Source organism: Aythya fuligula, chromosome Z, assembly GCF_009819795.1.
Source record: "Aythya fuligula isolate bAytFul2 chromosome Z, bAytFul2.pri, whole genome shotgun sequence".
Lineage (NCBI taxonomy): Eukaryota > Metazoa > Chordata > Aves > Anseriformes > Anatidae > Aythya > Aythya fuligula.
Window position 1 is genome coordinate 83,206,149 of NC_045593.1, and position 18,868 is coordinate 83,225,016.

The 18,868-nt window shown below is 37.8% G+C and overlaps 1 protein-coding gene across 3 annotated transcripts in view; it reads right to left on the reverse strand.

Moving 5' to 3' along the window:
* FAM172A (family with sequence similarity 172 member A) overlaps positions 1-18,868 on the reverse strand; it is a 253,536-nt gene that overhangs the window by 58,094 nt on the left and 176,574 nt on the right. For all 3 annotated transcript variants that reach the window (XM_032205984.1, XM_032205985.1, XM_032205983.1), the window contains 2 exons: positions 9,821-9,937; positions 6,469-6,553 (listed from right to left, as the gene is read on the reverse strand). In XM_032205984.1, coding sequence (XP_032061875.1) covers positions 6,469-6,553; positions 9,821-9,937 — 202 coding nt within the window. The remainder of the gene's footprint in view (positions 1-6,468; positions 6,554-9,820; positions 9,938-18,868) is intronic.

Here is an 18,868-nt window from a genome sequence, read left to right on the forward strand (position 1 = left end):
GCCCCAAATACATTTAAGTATTTTGTAGAGCAGTACATGAATATGAGTGTGCTAAAAAATAATGGTACTGATGGTATGTCAAACAACTAATTGCTCATGAAGAAGTTATAAAAATTAATTATAAAATTGAATTCTCCCACTGCCACCACATCTGCTAGTTCAAATCAACACTTTCAGATTCACATCTTCTTATCTACTTTTGAGGCTCTGGAGTTCTGGAACAAAAACCGAAAAACCATTCAACAGGTCTTTACAGATTTTGTCCTTTCTGAAGCACTGTGAAGCTAAAACTCAAAACACAACATACAAGCTCACATCCATCTAGGTATCACACACGAAACAAAAAGCTGCCTGAAACACCTGAGGCTGAGCAGGAGACTAAGAGCAGAGTTCCTTTGAAGAATCAGGAGCAGGGAAAAAGCTACTTACTTCCACACTAAGAAGACATTATCTGAAGCTGGACTTAGTGCACATGTGCAGCACCTGCCAGAGCTGGTGCTGAGACAGGCTGATGCTTCAAAGTGTCTGTAATAATTTCCAATCCCTGATGTACAGTGGCAGAAATGGGAGTGCAGGACCAGCCCTTCCAGCATGGAAGGATGCTCACAGCAGTCTACAGAGCTACCTTCATGATACAGATTCCTGCTTTTCTCAGCCCGCATTATTAAAGTTACAAATACCTTATAACAAATTGACACGCACATAAATATAGGAGCCTGCCACTTTGACAGAGCACTGTAGTGTTTAATCTTTTAAGTGAAAAGCTTTTATTGGCAGAACTACATGAACACGAAGACATAAAATGTAAAGAGGTTTACAGTAAACACTGATTACTGTAATCTTAATCTCCATGAATGACTAGTGAATGCAAAAATAACATTTTTAGCACAACGGCTAAATTGCCTAAACTGCCTTATTTTGAAATGTGCGTGGTATGTGTGTGTGTATTTCTTAAATTATTGGACACAGATCACTGGTCACAAAATACTAATATCAGAAAATAGTCCAGAAAAGTCTTCATCAAATCGATTAAAGAATGAAAAATCAGAAGCATTGGTAAAACAGACTAAAAAGAGGGAGATGAGCTAAAGTATTGTCTCAGTGCTTAATGTACTTTATGGTTGTTTCTGCCTTGTTTGCTATGAGCAAGATTCATAAATGTTTAAGGGTGGCAGTTTACTGGGATACAAGGAAGGCTGGGAATAAAAAAGCAGAGAAAAGCAAACTGTGGTTGTCCTCACTGTGGCTGTCATGAACCTCACCCACGTAACTCCCCGAGCACAGACCCTGCAGTGCTGCAGAGCAGGAGGTCCTTCTGCCTGAACCCCAGGGTCTGCTTGGCACGGGGTGCCCCCGCGGCTGGTGGGGTCTTTTTGCAGAAACCCTGAACTTCCACACCAGTAGGCAAAAGCCACCTGTTAGACAAAGCCTCTGCACCTCTGCAGCCAAAGGGATGATTCTTGGCTTCACTGCTACCGACACCAGGTTTGCCACACAGGCTTTATCTGACAGCTGGGCTGCAGGTCTGCTCTTCCACAGGACGGCTCGCTGTGCAAGTCATGCGTTCAGTTTCTTGGATCAGTGCTTTTAAGCAGATCTAACAGTCCAGAATAACTTTACTTAAATTTACTGTAGCCCCATGGAAGGATTATTGATGCTATTCTATTACTTAGCACAAAGCAGCAGTCTCCAGGGGACTGTTTAGTAGCATATTCTTGTCTGGATATTAAATCAAGCTATGCCAACGACTCAAAAACAGCAGGTAACAAGCTTTTCCCTGTTTTTCAGTGAGCTCTGCAGAATCTCATCTTTCATTTGTTTTGAACTGCAAGTCTCTTATGCACATAGAGAAAAATCTCCAATCTCTCCCCCCCCCCCGCCAAAGTACATAGGATGTGTTTAACACATGCAGGAATGCTTCTGGCTGTGGTTACGCTGCGAGGCTCAGCAGATGACATCCCTACTCCTTGTTGGGACAAGCTCCATCAAAACAACTACGTGACCTCCTTGGTGGGACAGTGAGTTTAGATGCCAAAAGTCTAGAACAGCAGCTCTGTGTCTGCTCAGTGTGCTGAGACTGATTTCATATTCTGGTACCATGGCAGGTATAGGGCAAGTAAATATAATAATACCAACAAAATTAATACCAGTAATACCAGTAAAAACTCCACAACATTATGTGCATTTTAACTATTATGACCATGATCTTTATTAACATGCAGCAGATCTTCTGGAAGGCTGGACATATTCTAGGTGGCCTTTCTTGAGAAGGGGATTAAGCCATGTGACCTTCAGAGGTCCCTTCCAACCCCAACCATTCCATCATTCTGGCAAGCCACTTTTTTTTTTCCTTCTATTTATTGATTTGTAAAGGAAGCCAAATACCTGCTGCAGCCTGTTAGAAATAATACTATTTTTTTTTTTTTTCTGAATTCAAAGTGAAAAAGGTTGTGCTTGCCCCACCTAAGTGAAATTAAAGATTTTATACAACATACAATTCAAGCTTTATGTTTGATACCAGTAAATACTACCTGAGGACTCCCTTGAAATACTATTCCATAGTTTACAGTTGGTCACCAGCACCACCAGCAAGGGTCACACCTGTTCCCCCAAATTATTCTTTTTTCTTTTTGCTGTAACCAGACTGATTTCACTTCATTCAGCTCCATGGATTCAGTCTTGCACTTTATTCCTTATTACAGAGGCATATATTCAAGCCTAGGCTCATCCGTGAATAGAGCTTTTCTTGATTACTGTCAATGTTTCATTCCATTGTGTCATCTTGTTTGTCTTTTGATGTTATAATTACCTTATTTTACAATGTTTTAACTACATTGGCTGCAACTTTTAAAAGAATAACTAGTGATTTGGGGGGTCAACTAGAAAGGCTTTAAAAGCATTTGATTAAGCAATTCATTTTACTAACGTTACAGTAACTTCTTTTTATTTGATTATGTAAATGAGTGTTGGTGCATATCCACTTTGGCAAAATACTGAAAAGTTTAATCTCCTAAATAAAGAGCGTTCACTGGTAGAAGTGTATCAGCTAAGGATGGTATCCTGTGCAGAAGCTTAGGAACTCCTCATAAGACACCCCAAAATCACAGTGTTCAGGAAAACAAAGGCCATGCTTACCTGACAAACTTTCCCATGCTGCCTTTCCTGAGCAGAACACTATATTGAAATAAAAGCAACTTAATTCCTGAATTGCAATGGAGACAGACATGGACCCATAAATTTACTTTCTCCCATCCTCTATTTCAGCGGTTGTCACCCAGCACCTGCTCCGCTAGGATGGCTTCCCAACAGGCTTGTGAACTTTCTGCTTTGGAAATAGGAGAAATCTTGTAATGTCTCAGAGACGTAAAGAGAGCTACATCAATGACTAGCATTAACATGATACAACCTGTCGTTAAAACTTCTGTCCCATTCTCTGAATGAAATTACAAGTTCACCTCCAACTTCTACAACTCCTACTGCCACTCCATTTTATGTGATGTTTTTTAACGTACAGACTTCTTCTAAAGCCTTCAGTGCTCTCCACCCTATGTTTTCATGTCTTTGAATAGATAGGAAATGGATCCATCTCCCCCAAGACAGAAGAGAGGTCTTCTGGTTTTACTTCATTAAGAAGGCGGATAAGGACTGAGGAGGAAGATGACCTCAAGTCTAACAGAGGTCCTTAATGAGGGCTGAAAGTGAATAGGGTACACGATTGATCCTTTAATACATACACCAAATAGCACAACTGGGTTACATGGGAGTTTTTAGAAGATTATCCCTTCAACATGGTAACAACCTGCCACAGAAAGACCTTATGCTATGACACCAGCATGTACCAAAATCCTTTAAATATGTAGAAAAGACCATAAAGACCCCCACAGTAGCCCACCTCTAGCCACAAAGAAACAGAATGGATTTATTAAGGATTGCTTTCTCTGTATCACTGTTGTTCTCACGCCCACACTGTTTAATTATTAAAGTGTATTAAATCCTCTTTGTAAGTGAGTAAGACATGAATGAATTATGGCAAACATTTTAATTACTTAATAATATTCTAATCAAAAGCTTGAACAACTCTATCTGGAAATACGAGTTGTTTTTCCAGTTTGATGGCCATTTATTTCTCTCTGGTGATTTGTAAGGAAAATACAAGCAAGTAAATGTGATGTAATATGAAGTATACACTGCTCACAAACAAACTGGGGTTGCCTGTAAATCCCAATATGCTGGCTGGCTGAATATCAGACCGTTTATGAAAAAGTTGGCTCATGAGACAGATATTCCTGAACTTAGTTCTCAGTGCGAACACAAATAAAGAAGAGGGTTTCGAGCAGAAAAGATAACTGAGTCTTCATTCTGCTGTAGATTTATTAAAAAAAAAAAATCTCCTCTCATTGCTGTGACTGCTCTGACTGTTATTCATTTAAATACCAAGGGCAATGCTGCCAGTATTTGAGTGTGGGCTATTTCAGTACTGCAATTCTCAGGAAATCACTGAAATAAAATTAGATACTAGTGCTCCTAAATCTAGCAGCATTTCATAAAATTATTACAAATTTCCCTAATGCAGGCTTTCACCATTGCTCATATAAACACACTAGGAATTATTCAGTTGTTCCTCTGTAGATGTCTTAGAGTTGTCCATATATAGAAAGAAATATGAACGAAACATATGAGTAAACTGGTAATTCAGCAGTAGTCACATAAAGCTATACTATTTAAAACTGTCCTTTTAAGAACCAATCTGGAAATAGTAAGCTTCCATTTAAATCGTTGTTCAAAATCTCTTATGAAAACATCGAAAACATCAGTGATCTTAATCTAGTAGCACTGTTTGCATGCATGAAAAAATACAAATAGCCAACTTACTCTTTTACAATTTTTACTTGCTGAGATACCACCTCATTCAAATTAATTCTTCTGCTGGCAGCTTCAGTGTATCTTAACTTCATTGAGTATAAACATTATGCCCACTATGACCCTTCCTCAAAGAAATGTAAAATTAAGGCTTATTCATACCCTTATTGAAGTGTCAGTCAGTTTTTAAATAACATTTAGGATTTCTGTTATGTAATACCCTTTATATTATTTGCATAGGATGAATAAAAAGGAAGAGAGGAGAAGCTCAAATGGTCGATTTTCAGTATTGGCAAGTGCACTATAAACACTGACTAGTTGCTATCCAAGCACTCATTTACCTGACTAAAATGACCTCTATAACATGCTGCCTTCCACAATAGCTACACACATGTCAAAGATTGAAAGTGAATTCTGTCTTGAGGAATTCTGCTACTGAAGAATATTTTTCTTTTAAATTGCAGTAGTCTTCCATAAAGGAGTAAAAAGTTGGTAAATGAATGTTGAATCTATGAAAATTTTAGTAATATTTCATTTCCCTAAGCCCTAAAGAGCAATGTCAATGTTATTGCACTGTGTCTGTACAGAGCTGATGATCTGCATGGTTAGATCTCAGCCCACAGTAAAAGTGTGATTACAGGTCTCTGGTTGTTGTGAGCTCTCAAACAAAGTATGGCTAATTTTTTTAAGCCTTCAAAGTAACCTGCAGTAAACTAAATTTCATCTGCAATGTGAGGTCTCATTAACAACCTCACATATCTAGACAGATACGGATCTCTAACTTGTCAAATGAACAACTGTGTCTCACAGACCAAGGTCAAACAGTGCTACAGCTTTTAAATTAATATTGTATAGGCAGTGTGTTCCTTTGAACCTGATTTTGCATTCTACAGAAATACCTCATCTATGGCTTTTAAGAAATCTGATAATCAAACATGAGCAATCAAATCAAACATACTCAGTAGCAGCTTTATGTATTTTAGGTTACTTTCCTATGTAGATTTGAGATTTTCCTGTTACACTGACAATTACACTCACGTCTGGAATTATTACACATTTACAAAAGTCTCTGTATATTATTTCATGTGCTGCTTATGATTTATGATTCATTAATGAGAAAGTATAGCTGAATACTTCCCAAACAGGAGAAATCTCACATTGTCTTGGACACTGTAAATAATTTGCTATACAAACTAGACTTCCATTGATCAGGACTCAGGGAACTGTTCTGCTTCACTTACGTGTACCTTTCATTAATTCTTCTTGCCTACATAAAGTTAGATGTTTATTCAAGGGCATATAATAAATTTCCCAGTTTTCATCATCACTATTATTTTTCATAAGCTTCTATCTGTAAGTCATCGATTAATTAAACCAAAAGAGAAAAGGACTAGAAAAATATATGGAGACAGGAGAATGAAAATCCTACAAAAGACAAAAAAATAAGTGGACTGTGTAAAGGAGCAGTGTTCAGTCAGCCATCTGCTTCTAAGCATATCTTGCTGTTGAAGGGTTAAAATACACTCAAAATCCAATGTATTTTTAAAAGACCAAGCCACTCCTGGGCACAAACGGGTACATCCACCGCCTGCACACAAAGCGACCTACCTGCGGAGACTCGGGGGCAGTCGGGCAGCATCGACTCCACGGCCATATCCAGCGGTTCGGAGCTGGACACCCAGTTACAACAGTTCTGCATGAGAAGACAGGCAATTGTCTGCTAAGCCAAAAACTCAGAGCAAGGATAAACACGGGCTTTGTAAGTAAGGGTATTGCTTCAAAATGCTCTAATTTACACAGCGGTCCCAACAGGGACTGGAAGGTAAACTACACTAGCTAGTCATGCCAAGTGATGTTTAAATATTGTAGGTTCATCCTATATAGGTAAAAAAAAATAGGTAAAAAGGGTAAGATCAGGAGGATATTCGTAATGCGCTTAAATAGTATGTCTTTAAGCACTGCTTTGAGTGCTCGTGGCCTTCAGTAGGTGCTTGGACCAACTGGAATCTGAACTATCCACTGCACATTTTAAGCCATTTTTCTCTATAATTGTTAAATAGGTATTTATATAAAAACCGAACTGCTGGCTTCGGAAGTTGCAAAAAGTCAGAATTTTAAGGGTGTTTTGATGGAGTATGCTGTGGAGAGAAGCCTGTGAAATTCCAAACCAAGAGATTAGAGTTAAGCATTAAGATAGCAGATTAATATATAAATAGTTGGAAATATATAACTGCGATGAATTGGCATGAACACTTAAAAATGTAAATACTGGTCTTTGGGGGATTATGTTCAGGAAACATTTACATTTACTTTCACTCTTGGACCTCTGAGTGTGATGAATTTACCAGTAAGTTTTTAAATCTTTTAATCCAAATGATATTTATTCAGAGGAGTCTATGAATTAAAGTATTAAATAATACACCTCTAATAAAATATGCTGAAACTACACCAAATACATCGAACTGAAGATCCAATTACAAAGGAAGTACTTTTTTAATAGGATGTCCTGCCAAACTACAATGATCTACATGGGTCCCTTATTACAAATCTGAGTTCTGCCTTTCTCAAAAGTGATTAACTTCATTAAAGAAAAAAAAAAAAAAAGTTTTTTTTTTGGGAAAGAGCCAATGAATTTTCAGACAGATTTCTAAAAAATCATCCCATCAATCATGATTGTAAAAATGGACGATTGCTATTCTGGTAAACAAGCATGTATTGTGTATTTGTAGATGCTTGCTGCCCTAGTTGTGCACCATGGAGTCCGTCCTCACTGTGGAAAGATCCTTGACTGGTAGATCAAGTGTCTTATTGTATTTCCTTAATTCATTCTGTCTGGAAGAAGATGTCAGCTGTGTTGCAGTGAGGAGAGAATTTCAAAGGCTTCAGTCCCCACCAATAAAGGCCGAGGAATGGCTTTTGAATAGATTTGTCAAGGCAACCCTACTGTTCTGGGACCAGGGAGAGCAGGAACAACATAAAGGAAGGGTTGCTGTATGAGATTAGAAAGTGAAGTTCACAAAGCATGGCAGATTTTTGTAAGAAACAGTAGATCAATGAAACTATTGAACTCGGTGGACAAAAAAAAAAATAAAAACAAACACACTATCCAGTAATGTAACTTTTTAGTAAAAAATGGTTAAAATGGAATATTTCACAAAGGCTTCAAGGTTTAAAGTAGTAAAGTATTATGCATTTTACAATTTGCATATATAATTTTAATTAACAGCTGAATGTGAAATTGCAAATGTAAGATGGTAGAAATTATAAAAGAAGTAGAATTTTTATGAAGTATTACATTCATTTGAAATAAGTAAAATTAATATTAACTACTGATAGAACACTACATCAGAGAGCTGGAGATAATACAGAAGATTAGCACACAATTAACCAGCTTTTATATACAATGTGACACTTGCCTGTAAGAAATAAGTATTCTCGAAAGCAGTGTCAAGATATGTAAATGGATGATTTGTTTTATCATTCATCACAGCTCCTAATAAATTCAAAAATCATGACTTCTATAGGTACTAAAAATAGGCTACCAATGATACAGGAGAGATAGCTCCAATGAAGAATTACTTTTTTAACAATTCATTCTTTCAATGACAGCAATTAGCCCTACAGACAGGCAGCGATTAGGTGTATATTTTAATTATTATTCATTTTACCAGTAGCCTTAAACCTGATTAAAGTAAGAGATATCCAGGTGATATGCAAGTCTTAATACCACTCAGCCACACTTCACATATGTAAAATTCTTCTTTCTTATAGGAGATTTTCAATGCTAATGTAAGTTATGACACTCCATCCACTTTTTAGGCCATTAATCATTTAACTTATTCTTTAAGATCTGCTTTCTGCAAATGAAATTAAAGGTAATGCACTTGTCTTATTCAGACTAAATGCTTAAAGAAAAATGGAGTTGTCAGATTCAAATTACAGGATTTAAAATTTCAGTTTTACTACGTAACATATATTTTAAGGTTTTGATTTCCCATAAAGAAAATGGGGATTTTTCTGACAGAGCCTGTAGGGGTTACCATTCTTTACATTTTTAACATTTAAGTCAGAGCTGTCAGACTGCATCCCAGGTGATTCTCTATTCCCATCAGTCATGGCCTATAAAACGGTAAGGTTAAGTCAGGAATAGGCAGTCTGCACACAATGTTTCACTAAAACCACAGGAAAAAGTCAAGTTGAACAAAAAGTTCAGGATAAAGTAGTTTATATTTGCTACACACAACTATCGTTTTAGCACTCTGAAATGAGAACACAGAAAACACAGATATGAGCTTGATCTGACAAGGAATAGATTCATAAATTTAGTTAGTCTCACTTTAACAGCAAAAAAAAAAAAATTAAATCTCACCAATCCCATACTTAAATATGAAAATTAATAATGAATGCATGGCGTCATTCTTCCCCCAAGGGTGGAAAACTGTGATTGCTGGCCATAAATCACCATCACATCATCACCAACTAGCCATTCCTTTTATACAGTAGTAAACACTTTGACTTTCATCAGAAAATCTCAGAGCACTTCAGAAATAATCATATCTCATAAAAGCAAGTATTTTTCACCAGCTGTACAAATCAGCAAGCCGAGTCAGGAAGAGTTTCAAGGTGCTTTTCCACCACCATCGTAGCAGGCCAGGAGCAGAACCCCGGCACTCTGGGTGACTTTGCTTTAGTTACCAGTCAACACTTGGTCTACAACCATGTATGTTTTTATATTTCACGCTGACGCTGATTGTTACTATTTTGACTGCTAACTTTGAAGCTCAGTAGCGGCTTTAAGCTCAGTTATTTTAGGGGCTGGTATGGGGACACAATTCCTATGGTTCTATAATGTGCTCTCTTTCTCACCCTAAATAAATGGTCAGCAGATAGAGAAATGTTTATAGAACCTTATGCAGGCATATACACTCCAACTCTTAAAAAAAAAAGAAACTGGCCTCACCTCTCGCATCCACTCTCGAATAGTTTTGCCAGCTTCTTGATGCCACACATTGTGAACAGAGTCTGTTAACGCCACAGCAGTTACCTTATTCTTTACTTCTGCCTCTCGTTGAATCATCTGTTAAAAAATATTGGCTTTAAGTTCTTTATTTCTATACAGCAGTGCCTGCTTAGTCACAGATAATGATCTTAAATTAAAAAAGAAAGAGTAATGCAAGTTCAATACTTGACTTCACTTGTTTTAAAGTTTATACAAATCCTAACAGCTCTAGAAACACAGAAAGACCTAATATTTTTGATAAAAGAAATAATACTAACTTTTAACTGACTGAACTATTCAGTCCTATTATTTTCCATGTGGCTTGACAATTCTAGGATTAAAGGTATCATAGTGAAAAAATGGAAGATTCCCTGAGGACACCTTTTACAAGCTTCTTCAAGTTCCTATTTCTGTGCTTCAGGGAAGCTGGTACCCGTGGTTCACTGTAAGCTACTCATGACTATCATCTACTAATTTTCAGTAGATTGCTGTAGTTTTTCTGATGTACAATCTTACTTTGACTTGTATGGTTTTTTTCTTTTTCCATCCAATTTAGCTGCCTTGCACTCCCACCATGGTCCCAAAATTCTTTGTGGTCTCTCTTATACATATGCTTACCCAGCTATCACCAGAGCTTCTCAACATTTCTAGGTTATTAAAGAGTCTCTGTTGTTGGAAACGACAGTACGACTAAATATTATTAGTACTAAAACCAATTAAATGATTGCTGCAAATAACACGAATGAACTGACAAAGATGCTGTGGAATTCAGTGCTGCTCTGCAAGATAAAAGGGACTGAAAAAGAATAGTTTGATATCAAAGAAAGACAAAAAGGTTTTAATCTCCTGACACAAGTGACCCTAATTTGTAAGACTGGATCAAAGAAAATATAATGAATTATACTTTTAAAACCAGCGTTTCGCAACTAGTGTCTTTATCACTGTGTATGTCATGCTAAAGTTAATGTTTTTTCAGCTTTCTTTTGTATAAATGGCAATACATGCAACATTTCTAAAGCCAGACATTCTTTGTTCATGTTCTATTAAGTGCTTATCAGCATACAGGCTGCATCTCCACAAACACCTCTCTAAAACAGACTTTTACAAGGCAGATGCGAATGATTTTTTTTCATCAGAAACTCAAAAATAATCACCTCAATCCAGATTTTTGATGTAAAAGTTGCATTTATCATTATCCTGTATAAACTATCTCCTGGTATCTTCAAAATACCACAAATGTAAACCTTTCTGACCAAATATTCTTACTTCCAGTTTCATATAACTGCAGTATGACACTGTGAATGTCTTGCCCTTTTTTTTATTTACCTTATATATATTTTAAAATCAGTGTAATCAAATTAATATTCTAAGTAAAAAATATTCACCATTATTGGACAGATAACATAAAGGTAGAGCTTCCCATTCCAGAGAAAATCAGGTGTTCATCTTCCTCAGTAGCCTATCATACTGACCATACTGTCAGTATTACGTGATTTAGGAATTCAGCTAAGCTGAAGAAATTTGGGGCAAATGTGTATGAAGATGCTTCTAAGAGTGATCTTCCTTCATGCAAAGACTTGCCATACATGTAGTTTTTTTCACATTTAATACCTACAATATTTGGAGGGTAGGATAACAGGTGTGTGTGTGGGGGGCAAAATCACATATTTTGGACAAAATAGCATCTATTGTAAAATGCTGGGCTTCATTCAGAGGTAACATGACACTGACATTTTCAGCCAAACATCCGACACTGAGCACTGAATTTCAATGTAAACATGACGATGTGCAGATCCTCTCCACTACAGAGTCTAAGAGTTGTGAATAAGAATTGCACGTACGAATAATGGATGTCTCAGGGCTGTCTTCAGGCAATTGAAGGAACCACCAGTGACTCTGCTAAACTTGGGATGAAACCCTGGAGCTCCACAGGAAGGTGGAGCCTCAAAATGGAGATTTTTATCAACACTATAATCCTCCTCCCCAAAGCTATAAGAACATCTCAAGCACTGATAAATGCTTTGCCTCTTAAAAGGATGATTCACTCAGATCTTCAACCAGCTTATTTCAGAAGAACTTGGACTCGTGAATATGTCATCTGAAGTAATTTCTCTAGGATTACACCAGGCCCAACATGTGGTTCGGATCTACAAAATAATTGAAAAATCGTTTTTTTTTAAAATGCAGTTTAGAAAGTACTGGCCAAAAATAACCACAATACTTATCTCCACAGGTGAGTTAGTTCACTGTAAGGCAGGCTGCGCATCTACTGAGCTACTCAGCACCATGTCCTGCATGGATATGCTGTTTGTGCGCTGTGAATGTACCCAGGCCGTGGAGCTTGCCCCTCTTTGACAACCATCACAACGATCAGTGGCCATGAGGCCACTTGGGACACACATAACACCTGCTGGTGCCTGCTGCTCAGCTTTGTGGATACCTGTATAATGGTATTTTCAAACAAACACAATCCCAAATCCCCCAAAACGCAGAGAAAAACATGAAGTAGAGATTAAGGATACAACCTTCACTTGAACAAGTCTAATGTGTCCAGATTTAAGTGACACAGAAATGTCACAACAGAGCACGTCCAGACCACGTGCCGTAGCTTCTACAACAGCTCAAGTCCTCTGCTAGAGTGTGATGTTAAGTGATAACTATAACTGAGAAGAGCAGGTCCAGATGATGCTCAAACAGCAGGTCCTCCTCGCAAGGACCCTAATTTATCCTGCAGGTAGATGTGAGTAACCCAAGTGCTTTTGCTCACAGAGGCATCAATGCTTCAGATTGAATGGACTGACAGCTCCAAATGAAAGTATATGTATCTTCTCTAAAAATAGTTTTGAATTCACATGTATTTTAAAAACCAAGTGAGCAGAATAAAAAATGATACAGTAAAATACATTAATATCCAGTGCAAATTTAGCACCCAGTTCCCATTCAAATTTGATGTAACTGTAATTCCAAAAGAACGATGCTAGGGGATGCATGATTTGCACTTTCCAGGACTAGTTTTATCCCATGCAGCCAGCGCAGCCTCTTAAAATTGACATGCTATAAATGAAGGTATTTAATAGAGCACAGACTGTTTACAATACTACACACTATTTTTTTTTCCAAGAAAACTGTAGTTTTTACTGAAGCAACAACTGCAAATAAAGGCCTAGGGATTTCATCTAAAGTTCATTTTATGCCTTGTACTCTTTGCACATCAGTAAATTCCACAGACACTCAGTTTTCACAGCCCAAGAATTACTTAATTTCCTCCTCAATGCTAATTTTCAAATCCTAAATTATTTTCCTCTGAAGAGATTCAAAAAAAAAAAAAAAAGGAAAGCAATTAAGCAATTATTCAGTGTACCCCTTCACTTAGAGGCTTAGGCTTAGAGCTCCTATCGCTCTGTCCTTACATTCCTTCTTGTTCTTCCAAAAATTCCCTTACAGTCAGAAATAGTTAAGCAGGCACTTCTCCATCAGGTTTTCCTTTATTACTGTATCATTCAATATACCATTTTGAGCCCCCTACACATTCCCAATCTTCTTTTCTATTCATGAAGTACCATTTTATTTTTGTCTTTGGGTTCCTTCTGTGTAGTCAGAGTAGGTAAGTTTTTGTAAGATTTGTTTTTGTAATTTGTTTACCACATCATCACTGCTTTACATTTGATACCCTTGTATTGGGTACATTCCTAGACCAGTGTCCACTGTAAGAAGGTAGAAAGCATTCAGGTGCCTTTTTGAAAGTCATCTCTATTCCAGTAGTTGAAAGTTTATTCCTTCACTTGGCAAAGAACAAGTGTTGCAAAAGAGTTCAACTCTATCATTACATAAGCACGAACTGGAAATAATTTAAAACTTTATCCATTAAATTCAGATATATTATTTGCAAGCTTATTTGTAAATTTAAAAAGTCATTTACTACTAAGCTGTTCATAATGTCATATGGCAATCCTCAGTAAGGTTACATTATACAGTTATTATAATTTTATCGTAACAAAAGGCTGCTATCTCCTTTATCTGTAGTGTATGCCTATAAAACATAAGTCTCTTATACATATCACATATGTAATGCATAACTTCGCTACATAAATATTTAGAATAGATGATCAAATATATCTTCGATATTAATAGGTTTTGTAGCAGAGCTCTCAAATGGAAGCATCACTATTCTAAAAGGTGACTCAAAGGTCTGATATGCCAAACGTGAACATCTACGCATGGCCCAGTTAGACTTTAGACAAGCAGTCTGTGGGTGTAATGCTTTGCAGCAACAGTCCCACACTCTCTATACCTATTCTAACAAACATTAAATGACTGAAAATTCAAGCTTAGAAAAGTATAAGAAAGTTGAAAAGCTTTCAGCTATCCTTTTGTATTTATATAGGCCCAAACAACCAAGTCAACTGTCATGACATAGGCTTTGTGGGATACTAACTCCTCTGAGTTGTTTGTAATTAGGAATTATGAAAAATTGATAAAACAAAAATTAAAAAAATACCCCAGATTTCACTTTCTCTTGATCTTTTAAGAAAACCTTTCATGTACTTCCTTTGTCTTCCATGCCAATATCAGTTGTGGCATGGTATTTCCATGGGCTTGAATGGCTATGTCTACCTTAAGTACTTGGCTTGGGGTAAAACTAAATTTGATGTAAATGCTTCCATTGTCTCCCATTGCCTCACAGTGGATTGAGCCTTTAAGAGGTATTGGCCTGTGTAAACTGAATCTCTTTCAGAGGAAACTGAACTGAAAGCCCCTGTCCAAATATGCTCAATGGTTTCCAGAAGTGGAGTGAATTTGTGATAAACATTCTGGTAGATCAAAATGGCATTGGTTGGTCCATGAAGAATTTGTAAGAGCAGTAGTAGATCAGAAATCACTCACTAGGAATGGTGTGTGAGTGGGCAATTTTTATTTAACACTTCTGCAAGGAAGTGCTGATTCTTAGGAACCTGAGAAGGCTCTCCTGGAAGGTTGGTACAGGTCCACCTTCTTTTAGGTGTGCCCTTCACGTCTCCTTTCACCCAGTGTCATGCAAGCCAAGGAACTGCTCTGTTGGAGCATGAGCACTTGAGCCAATTCCTTTCCTGAACTCAGAAGGGCTCCTCTTCCACACAAAGCATACAATTTTGTTTGCATGTACTGCATGTTTGTTGGTCTGGGATTCCGAAGACTTTTCACTGCATCCTGGATAGAATTCCTGAATTTTTAAAATACCTTCAGTTTTTTGCACGTCTTACAAGTGAATTAGACTCCCAAGTTTTCATAACATATTGTTCGCTGGGGAGTAGAATTACTGAGCAGCTATACTTGAACAGCATATAACAAACATCATAAACAATCTAAAGTCAAACTAGTTCCCATTTTCAGTTAGCAAGAAGAATAATTTCCCCTAACTGTATTCATAGATGTGCTAAAATCCTTGCTTGCAGTAGACAAAGAATTTGATACACACCAGTTTTAAACAGCAAGGGATCAACTGCAGACACAATCATATAATGACCAAGTATTTTCTGGTATTTTCTTCAAGGACCTATTTGAGGTTATGTCTACAATTGTGATAGCTTTCTACAGCAATACATCACACTGTAAAGGTAATAATAATGTACGAACATATTAGAACTTACTGCTTTAGAGCATCTGGAGTCTAGGACTCACCACATTTCACACTGTAAGTTTGTATCTGTTTCAAAACTCTACTGGTAGTTTCCATACAAATCCTACTTTTAGGGTATAAATTCTTAAAGCCAATCTTGATTAGCAAAACATGTACATCTAAAATAAGGGTAGTGGTCATCTCCCTTATGCATAGCTCAGTTAAACAACAACAAAACCAAAACCAGCCCCTCCCCTCCTCCCTTCCCCATACACGAAATTCTGCTGGCAATATTTTGCGAACAGTGCAAGCAAAACTCATGGTTCTCTAGCATAAAAGCCTCAGGCTTCAGCTTTATTAAAACTTTAAACTTAATAATGCAATTCTCTGGCTTCTCTTGTCCCTAGTGTCTTAACAGAGAGCTTACAGGAGAAAAGCCTTCAAGGACCTGTAATAATCCAGAGAACACCAAGTTCCCAAACACACACTTTTGTGCTAATAGGTGTACTACGGGTAGCAAGGCTGGCCCACCTCACTTACGAACCTCTCAGCAATTTGGCTACTATGAACACACTGTAATAGCCCAAAAGAAAGCCCAGCACATAACACAAACCCTGTGGGGATCTCACTGGCTGCCTGCCCACTGCCACCATACACAGCATCTGACCTTTAATAAAAGCTACCTACAGAGCTCTTACATGGGTTGACTCCTGTTGTTTAAAAAAAGAAAAAAAAAAAGACAAAATGGTCTGTATGCAGCTTCCTCACAGACGAAAATTGTAAGTTAGATAAGAGGGCATGACCAAGATGTTCCTATCAAACACTCAACGAAAGCAAACAAAACCCAGATTTTTTTTAATGCCTCTCAAGATGCTTCAGTGGTGAAGGCTGCTGGGACTTGTGCTTTTCAGCCACTAGAGAGCCACGGAGGAAGTCAGGAGCAGACGCAGGAACCAGATGGGTCTGGCTGTTGGTGCCCTTTCTGCCAGCAGCAACCTGCTGCCCCAGAGATGGGATTGCTCTGCAGGTGTCACCGCCACCGAGAAGGCGTTTTGCAGGGCGAACAAGTTCCAGCTGCCTAGCTGGGACCAGACAGCAATGCCTGGTCAGGCTAATTGCTGATGTTCTGCTGGGACATTGACTGGCCTCTAACACACGGCTCAGAAATGGTCCTGTCTTAGGGAAGTGGAGTGCCACGAGGGGCAATTTATTCTGCCAGGAAGCAGCCTAAATTGACACGTGCAGCATTTGGCACAGCTAATGCTGAAGAGCATCTGATGCTCGAGCCAGGTTGTTTAAAGGGAAGTTGCGTATGTCCACTGCAGTACAGGAGCCCTAGGAAACTTGCATTTGAAAAATCATCTCAGCTTGCTAAATTACGGCTCATTTTGTACTCACGGTTAATTTGGACGTGGGCAGTGGAAAAAGTTGTGAGTGCACGATCATGCCTAAACCTCCAGCACAGCAGAAGATCCTTTGGCTTTACCACATGTCTCTGCCAGCAGAGTCCTCTTAATAGAGATGCAGGAGGTTTTCTGGCAGGAAGCTGCATCCCATCTCCAAACGACATGAGTTAAGCCAGCAAAAACATTCTTCTGCTGGAACTGCTATGCAGAACCTGCACTAGAGGTTTTGCTAACATAGTTATCTTGGCTGGGGTGGCAAAAGGTTTTTTTTCAAGCTCTTAGCTGATACATCTTTGCCAGTAAAGCCTTATGATGTAGATCATGTCTTTACTTTTTCTTGGTTTACCACAACTTGAGTGTAATGTCTAGTTTGAAATAAAATGAAATTAAATGAAATAAATTTATAAAATAAAATAAAATAAATAAACCAAAATAAAATAAAATAAACCAAAACAAAATAAAAAAAAAAATAAAGCAAGGCTATTAATAATCTACCAATTGTAATCAGAACCACCTAGACCCACGACCATTTGAAAATTTAAAAGTGCTTCAGAACTGGGGAAGGTCTATAGTCTATATATATAGACTAGGAAACAGAGGTGTTTCAGCCCAAAACTGGGAGTGCCCTCAGCCTGCTGCCCCAGACTTGGACGCCTGGGCTCAGTTTTGCACAGACTGCATTGCACAGCCCTGCTCAGCTCAGGACATGGCCAAATCATGAGCCAACATTTTGAGTAAGTTTCCTGCTTTGAAGGTACATTCAGTACCAGGTTTTCAGCTGATTTTGCAGCCATTGAGAACACAGTTTACCATGCCCAGGATGTGGAGCTGACCCCAAGCAGTGACACACGACTGGCACCTTTTTGGAGGTGCCTCGTCGTATCAAGACTACCGGTGAGCAAGGACACGTGAGCGAGTAAGCTGCCAGCACCTCCAGCTTTCTTCGGGACGGAAAAGCCCTAAGAAGCTTTGAACCAGAATATACAGGCTCTTGCATTTTATTTGCTCAGATAAAGTTAAATACAAATATAAATATTTAAATTTTTGTGATATCAAATTAGTTAAACTGTTTCTGAAAATCAGTGCGTAATGAAAACCATCAATACAGAAGGCTTGGATATGAAATGATACAAGGGGTTGGAGTTTTTTTTTCATATTTTACCATCATGAAGGTAATGGCTCATACCTAATGAAAAAACATGGCCTCAAGTAAGTTATTAAAATAATTCTCATGCTTTAACAGATGTGTAAATCCAGAACTCAGTCTAGAAGTGAACAATCATATTATTGAAATGAATGTGAAACTATCAAGTTTGTACATTTTAAGGATTAAATCCAACATGGTAAAATGGTATCTTCACTGGCTCTATCTGAGTGGTTCTTGGAAAACTTATATTACAACTTTATTTACTATTTTATTACAACTTTACGCAAATGTAATGTTGGTGTATTTTTTTAATGAAATATTCAGTTTTCTTATATTCCATTTTATACCTACAAAAACAGGGAAAATTGCGTAGGTTTAACATCAAGAAAAACAAATCTTCCTTAGATTTAAGACAGTTCATTGAGCAAGGAGCAAGAGTTTAAGAAGCCGACCCTATTTATTTGTATACAAACATGTCAGTGTATGTATTAATTTTTCTCAAAAAGGCCTGAATCAAAAAAGAAGAAAAGAAGAAGCTGAATGTTAAGCTCAGAACCTCACAGATGGACATGAAGTCTAACACCCTTGTTATTTAAACACAGACAGCTGGATTTCCACTTCGGCAAGAGGATAAGACAACACTCACTCTTCCTGTCCTTTGAAGCTTCAGCTTCGACTCTTGCAACCTCTGAGTAACTTCAGGAAGGAAAAGTCTCTCCACAGGCAAGGTCTCTGAACAAGGGTATGTAAACCGAAACTTCTGGGGTCACACAAACTCATGAAGATAACTCTCTTCACAGTTAGGGAATGGTAAATTATGATCTATTATTGGAGACGAACAAGGGAGAAGAGCAACAACT